Here is a 7,874-nt window from a genome sequence, read left to right as displayed (position 1 = left end):
ATCTCATTAAATAACATTTGGCAAGTTGTTTTATTACATTACCAGAACAGTTTTGAAATGCAACAATCCAGGACGGTCCTCTGATGAGTGCACCAGTGTTCCTGTTGATTGCATGTTTTTATACGACTGACGCCTTCAGAAAGTACACAGACTCGTCTTCTGTTAAATTACACTATATTTTATCCACATTTTATTCCTCCTTTAGGAAAGTTTCAACTGTGGCAATGATCCAGTTCTATCTTAGACCTAGATTTAGACCTAGAATAGTTCTGTTAAAGACCTGGTTTAGTTCTGGTAGTACTCAGAAAGCCAAATCTTTACTTTACTGCTGATGGGTTATACACCAACATGCATTTAACTCACTCATTCAGTAGGTTTCAATGTATTAGATAGTTGTATAATATTGTAGGGATAAAACAAGTTGCATATCCCGATGAGGACTTTTTAATTCTGTATTTTTGTTAGAGATCTGATCATTTCTCTCCAATACTTCATCTGTGACTCACTCTCAGCTCCCTGAACACATGAGTCACCGCACACAGCCACACGGGACAAAACTTCAACTGCAACTCTCTTTGTTTGCTTGCCTCTGTGTGGCCCCAAACCTCGAAAATGTCTCCCCTGCGTTTAAGAGCAAGTTACCGTGGCTTTGAATTCACAAACACTGCAGAAAGAGATAAAATTCAAACTCATCATCAACACTTTTTATAAATTGTTTTGTAGCTGTGAGTTGCTTAATCCAACCAAAATAGAACATGTACTTAAACTGTTATTGTATTTTGGTGGTAGAAAACATCTGGTACAACAACTGCAGACTGTTAAAATGACTTACCAACTCTCCATAGCCAGGGGGAGAGAGAGAGAGAGGTTTAACTCGTGTGCCCTCTTGTGGACAGATACAGTAGTGCAATTTCCTTAAGCAGTGGGTCTTGTGATTTCCTCATAAAACAATACAGAATGCAATCTTAATATCTTCGAGGCACCCAGTTTTAATTCAAACAGGTGCAAGTTGGTGCTAAAGCAGAAATTACGCAGGTTATTTGTAACACTGTTATAAGAGATAGAGGGCATTTTCATTTTAATATTTAAATGTAATTGCCCAGTTGCTCTTGTGCTAACGGGCTTACTTGTTACAATTGTTCTAGAGTGCTGTGAAGATAATGACTTTGCTCAGCAGTTGTATTGATCCCTTTAACTGGGTAATACATATCTTCAACAGTGTGTATTTAGTAAAATTTAACACCTAATTTTGTGAAAGGGTTACGTTAGAGAGATAGCTAGAGTTGTTAATACATATAGCTGGAGGGACAGTTGGAAAAGCAATTTGTTGAAGGTGTGTAGGCTCTTGTTTGTTCAGATTAATCCATGCATTTATACTTAAGACCTGTGACTTAATAAAATCATCACCAGAAGTAGTCTAATAAGAAAAGTCCCATATATACACCACATATATACAAACATGATCTAACAGCTATTTATCTTATTTATTTAATCTAATAATGCATCTATTGTTGAAATGTGCCTCATGACATACCTCAAGTACAGTGACGTAAACCATAATACTAAGATAAAGTACTTATGCTAATGTTGTATCTCTATTTCTTGCATATATCGGCAGTTCTCTTTCATCCAGTGGCCTTCAGATGTATTTTTTAAAGGTGCACATATACATACTTTGCCTGGCATGTTCCATAGTGTGGCATTAAACGTATCTGCCTGCCTGAGGACAATAGGTGACACAGCAGTCAATGTTCCAGGTGTGGAGACATGACCCCACTCATACCAAGAATTGTTTTTGAAGTTATTTTGTTGTGTTTATTTTTTAAAACATCCAGTTAATAAGTTGCCAAATTGTGGAACATTCAAGGCAAACAGACCCCCCACCATGAAAGTTACATATTGCACCTTTAAGTGGCTATGTTGTTAACCTCAATAATCACACATGTTATATTAACCTAGTTGGAGACCCAGATTTTATGAAGTGCTTTTCTTTTGTTCTTGCCAATAACTAATTAGTCTCAGCTCTTCATTATAGTCTTTTAAAACCGGTCAGATGTGTTTGTTAACTTAACAATGCCCAAATGCTCTGGCAACAATGAAATCACATTAATCAGATCTAAACTCCTCACATGAGTATTAAAACGACACAAAGTTGCTCAAAGTTTTGGTTAGCAACACACTGTTTTGATGTTGTTAGGCACAGCCGTTGCCCTTAGAAACAGGCCCAGCCCAGTGGATTTTCTCTCAGTTTGAACTCACAGGCAGCAGTTCCTCCGGCTATGACTTGATGTTTATTTACATTACATGCAGAATAACAGATTCACTTTAAGTCAAGAACAACTGTAAGGAATTTCAGATTTGGCCAAGAATGTTTAAATGAAAATGGCAAAGTTAGGTCGTAAATGTCTCAGTCTGGAGCTGGAACCATCCCCTTCCTCTTTGCTATTTTCCAGCTTTCACCACACTATGACACATCCAAGGGAGTTCATGGAAAAACTGCACAGAGCTGCTGATATGGTGTGGTCTGTGAGTCAGACAGGCCTTAGTGATTTTGTTACTTTAACCAACCAAGCTAGGAAGAAGCAGTACTCAGGGTATTGCCATTGCAGTAGAAGCAGTAGGCTAACAGCAGTATAGCAATATTATGGGGGGTAGTAGTAGTAGCTGTTATAGTACTCATTATAGTAACAGTTGTAGTAGACATTATTGTTCTTTATTCATACATATTTTAAAATTATTATTCACTACGTGCACGAAGCAGTAGGACTATTTGTAATAATAGTGCATTTGTCTTGGTCTAGTGGTAAGCTGCTATTGTAGCCACATCTGCCCTGAGGTGGACTGATGGAAGAGCAGCTGCCAATCTGCACCCTCTGACCACCACCACCAACATTCACACACCTCATTCATACTAGGCACTGTGAGTGAAGTGTCTTCTGACCCACTGTGGCACTTGGTATTCCCAGCGGTCTCCATTCAAGTATTATTCAGGCCTATTCATGTAACAGTAGCGTTAGTATTACAGCATTGATAAAAGAGGCATTTGTTTATCTTGTCCACACACAGTTGTAGGAAGTAGTAATAGTAGCAGCAGCAGTGTAATCACTGAGAGTAGCTGTTGTATAGTAGCTAATAATTGCAGTAGTAGACTTCATTGCTTATTTTTATTATTAGCTGTAAGAAGAAATACTAATAGCAGAGGTAACATATATATATATATATATATATATATATATATATATATATATATATATATATATATATATATATATATATATATATATATATATATATATATATATATATATATATATATATATATATATATATATATGTGACTCTGAAGTAACAGTAGTAGCAGGAGTAATAATGGTAGTATTCATAGTAGACTTGATCGCTTCTCCCCATAGACTATATAAAGAACTAGTTATACCCATGACAATGTGATGGCTAAAAGTTCCATTTTATCTTCGCTAACTAATCACAGAGTCCACAGTTTCAACACTGGCTTTACAAAGGGCGTGTTTATGGTCGGGCATTCTGCAGATTCCTCTTGACAGTGATAACGAGGAATTATCAAACACAGAAAGAGGATTGTCTCTCCCTGTGCGCTCATAGGAAAACATGAGATTGCTTCAGGTGTGGGTTAGGCATAAGCACAACTTGAATCATGCTGGAATACAGGAAATAAGGAGACAGGAAGGAGCAGAGACTTAAACACGCATCACTAAATAAGGCTAATGAAAAGAATTATTACTTAAAATATGGAAAAACTGATCCAATGTAGTGGTATTGAAATATGCAGGTTGGGAGTACAAGTGCTAAGTTCAGGGGTTGTAAATTTGAATTTAAGTTTGATTTAAGTGTATTTAAAGGTTTGCCAATTGAACAGATATTATTGTATGAACAAAAGGCAAATGACCTGGTTGCTGGCACTGCACATAAGAAAAAGTACCTATTCTAGAGACAAAACTCAAGTCTTTCTACTCAAATCACATTTTTTACTTATTTAATCTTATTTAATACATGACAATTTATTTGCCAGTTTTAGTGATTATATTATGCAATTTCAGTTTAAAGTTTGTTCAAATTGTTCTTATCCTTCTAAACAAATGTGTTATGAAAACAGCCAGCCTTTAGTCTGCACTGCCATTAAACCAAAAGAATAAACAGTATTTTCCTAAACATGACACATTTAGAAGCCACAATACTGTTTACTCAAAACACTTTTCTACTCCTCCAAATTGTGTGTGAACAATGACTGTAGCCCATTAAAGGCCACACCAGCTTGTCGAAGCCTGATCTTGTCAAATCTCAGAAGCTAAGCAAGATTGGGCCTGGTTAGTACTTGGGAGACCGCTGGGAACACCAGGTGCCACAGTGGGTTGCTAGTGGCAAAACCTTGTTGTTGTTGTGTCCTTAGGCAAGACACTTGACCCGCATTGCCAAGTATGAAAGTGATGTGTGTGTGAATGTGTTGGTGGAGGGGCTGTTGGCACAGACTGGCAGCCTCACTTCAGTCAGTCTGCCCCAGGGCAGTGCCTGAATAATGCACTGTTAAGTGCTTTGGATGTCATGAAAGGCTCTTTACAAATCCAATGATTAATTAATAAAAAGGCTTTCACAAACTAGAGGTACCAAAGCTATTGTCTCTTGTGACACATAAGATAATACTGTCTGTTACTATTACCATGCAAGGTCATTGAATTTGTTGAATGATGTAAATTATGACACAACACTTTGAAACAGTCAGCATATTTAATAATCAAAAATACAAAAAAAACTTGAAATGTGTTGTTCTCTTCTATCGTTTGGTTCCTTTACTTCATTCCTTTCTTCATGTGCATCTGATAGCACTGCTCACACGCGATAGAAAGTCCAACAACCAGAGACACAAACTCCTCAAAGTTCACCTGCCCATCTCCATTAGCATCCAAATCCTTCATGATTTTGTCCACGGCGCCAGGGTCCTTCTGAGACTGCAATCAAGACAAATGCACAATCAGTAAATATACGCAAAACTTCTGAGATGCTTAAAGTTGTGGTTTTAAATTATCTGGTGGTACTCAAGGAGGATCTAGCTCAGTTTAGTCCCAGTTCATATTTGGTTCAGAGCTAGAGTAAGATACAGTATGCTTTATAGATCCTCCTAAGGAAATTGGGAAACCTGACCCACACCCAGACATTTTCTAACCCTACATGTATGACACAGAGGGTAGTGGATAGGAAGTATAGGTGAAAACTGCATTTTTCTGAGCACTCAAGCCTCAAATGGAGGACAAAACAATCTCACTCAAACATGCATAAATCAATCTAAATACAACTGTGAGTAAGTTAATGATGATGGGACACTGTTTTATAGATAAAAGCTCATAAAAATTGATTTTACATAATATGCCCCCTTTAAGGATCTGAAACAGACTCAAGGGTCACTCCTATTTGAGTAATAGAGTTTTTTTTACCCTGAGGAAGTTGGCGAGCTCACACTCCATCAGCTCTCGTAGGTCTTTGCGGCTGAGGTTCCCGTTCTTGGCGTAGCGGTGGAAGACCTTGATCAGGCCCTCCATACAGTTCTCGAGTTCTGAAGGCATGGCTGGTTCTTTACTGAAAAACATGAAGTAAAGTAGTAAGTAGTTGACTTACAGGGCTGAGCGATATAGTGTCTCATCCCTGTGACAAACTGCTATTTTGTTCATACAACATATCGCAATACAAATTCACTATTTCTCTGTTTAATGCAGTTGTCTCTTAAAACAGTGACACTTTCCTCCCCATTACATTTCTTCAATTATCTAGCTTTTCTAAAACTTCGAGTGAGTGACAGCTGGCTTTAACCAATCACAGTAAAGTGTATAAATAGATTAAACTGTTTTCTCCTTGATGTATGATTGGACTATGCTAGTGCCCATTTAATGCCCAAACCTGAATTGTGAGAAGCATATTCGTAATGGGTTAGTTATTATCTACAGATGATGATGAGAGCACATTTAAAAAGCAAAAGTATAGAGCAACAGTTTGTCCTCCTTTAGTTGAATTAGTTATTGAAGTATCTGAGTGTATAAGGGAGAAGTGCTCTTTGCTCTGAGTGCCCTACCCACCCACTGCATAAGCAACACTCCCAAGAAGCAGCCTGTTATTAAGTTGTTAGAGAATTACACTCCACGTAGCCTATCCAATCCACTTTTTTAAAATTTCAACCACTTATTTCCGATGACCTAAATGACTATTGTATGAGGGGTAAGAGGTTATATGATGAACAAAGCAGAGTGACCCTGACATGTTGGAATTTGGAAAAAACAACACTGAGGTAACTAAGATTTACTTAGATTTGTCTGAGCATGCCCAGTCTACAACCGCACCCAACAGACTCTATATCTGTACATACGTTTATTAACTTAAATGAACTATGGTGAAGTAGCACTAGCACTATATGACAATTTTAATTTGTATAGTAGGACAATTTTTAGTATAGTATAGTATATAAACTATATAACTATGTATAACTATATATATAAACTATATAAATATAAACTATATCATTATTAATACATTATTATTTGAGCCTCCTCCATTGGTCTATATTCACTGGCAATGTTTGAACCACAAAATATTCCCAAATCAAATCTTAAGTAATTTACACAGACATACGCAGGCGCAGGCAAATAAGTAAACTGAGCTGAGACAGCAGAAGTTTGAAGACGAAGAAACGTCATTGTTTCCCAATAAACTTGTGACTGATATATTTAAGCACATAATCTTATACATTCATCACATGCCCATGGAGGTAGGGATTGAATGCGAAATAATAACCAATACCAAACAACAGATAAAAAGTAGACTAGTGTTAGTTCTTACCAGAGCAGGACAGGAGAGGGCACGAAGAGTGTTCGGGAGTTGGAGTTTGGATTTGCTCAGGTTTTATACAGTGGCACCGCCCCGAGCTCTGTGCGCTCTGAGTCAGACACGGGCTGTGGACAGTGGACCCTTTTAAAAGAGAAACTACTAGAACCGTACAAGATATTCACAAAGAAGCTAAATGACAAGAGTAGTTATGAAATGAAAACTAAGCAGCCTACATCCAAATTGCGCAGCTATGGCCTTTACACACGTCATTACGCACGTCAATATTCAATAGTTTTGATTATATTCGGCATCAATCTGTAATCATTTTAGACATCAACAATAACAGATACCATAGAGTCAAGCATAATAAATAAAGTTGAAGAACATGTTATAATCAAGCAAAGAGAAAGGGTGTCATCTTGTGGGGACAATGGGACATTGCATCATCAAGTTCAATTGCGCATAAAACTAAACGCGTATTAACTGGATTGAATAGAAAATATTATGCCGAAATATATCTCAACTATTTCATACAACACATTTAAAATATGTAGGTACCCTAAAAATGTAATTATGAAATTGTATTTGCGCCACATGTGGTCTATTGGGCGAGCGTACTCTCTGTGCTGTGTATTTTGTGCTAAGTGCTCCATCTGTTGGACGTTATGTGCATGACTTACTAATGCCTGTAGACATTTAACCATCAAACACAAGGGTGTTTGCTTTCTCTTTGATCGTTGTTTTGTTTATGTTAGCAATTTAAAGAAAAAATAGCCTCACTGTGAGCATTGCTACACGTTCATAGATCTAAATGCTCTATCATAGCGCGCCATGTTGATTAGGCCTTTCTCATGAAGCTGCTGCGCACATTCATGACAGCAGCATGAGCGCGGCGGCTCGGGAGGGGGCGGGGTGTCTGCTACAGGCGTCTCTCCAGCCGTATTCACTCTGACGTGAGCCACACATCCACCCGCACAACGATTTTTTATTTACTTTTATTTTGGGAAAAGATGACTGTCAACCATCTGTTT

General features: G+C 37.6%; 1 protein-coding gene across 1 annotated transcript; it reads right to left on the bottom strand.

Moving 5' to 3' along the window:
• Positions 1 to 4,800: 4,800 nt before the first annotated feature.
• Positions 4,801 to 6,951, bottom strand: s100a10a (S100 calcium binding protein A10a). Its single transcript, XM_033974975.2, has 3 exons — positions 6,856 to 6,951; positions 5,463 to 5,604; positions 4,801 to 4,979 (listed from the first exon to the last, which is right to left on the bottom strand). The coding sequence occupies exons 2-3, from the start codon at positions 5,589 to 5,591 to the stop codon at positions 4,821 to 4,823; spliced, it is 288 nt and encodes a 95-aa protein (XP_033830866.1). The 5' UTR covers positions 5,592 to 5,604; positions 6,856 to 6,951; the 3' UTR covers positions 4,801 to 4,820.
• Between the last annotated feature and the right edge of the window lie 923 nt (positions 6,952 to 7,874).

The sequence above is a fragment of the Periophthalmus magnuspinnatus genome, chromosome 11 (genome assembly GCF_009829125.3).
Source record: "Periophthalmus magnuspinnatus isolate fPerMag1 chromosome 11, fPerMag1.2.pri, whole genome shotgun sequence".
Taxonomy (NCBI): domain Eukaryota; kingdom Metazoa; phylum Chordata; class Actinopteri; order Gobiiformes; family Gobiidae; genus Periophthalmus; species Periophthalmus magnuspinnatus.
The sequence above is the reverse complement of the archived record's forward strand: the minus strand, read 5'-3'. Positions and strand labels throughout refer to the sequence as shown.

What these genes read in the sequence shown, in the direction of transcription:
- s100a10a (XM_033974975.2), bottom strand. Translation starts at nt 5,591, where the DNA reads ATGCCTTCAGAACTCGAGAACTGTATGGAGGGCCTGATCAAGGTCTTC. An exon ending in AGCTCGCCAACTTCCTCAGG is followed by an intron (nt 4,980 to 5,462) that starts GTAAAAAAAACT and finishes TCTTGATTGCAG; the next exon opens with TCTCAGAAGGACCCTGGCGC.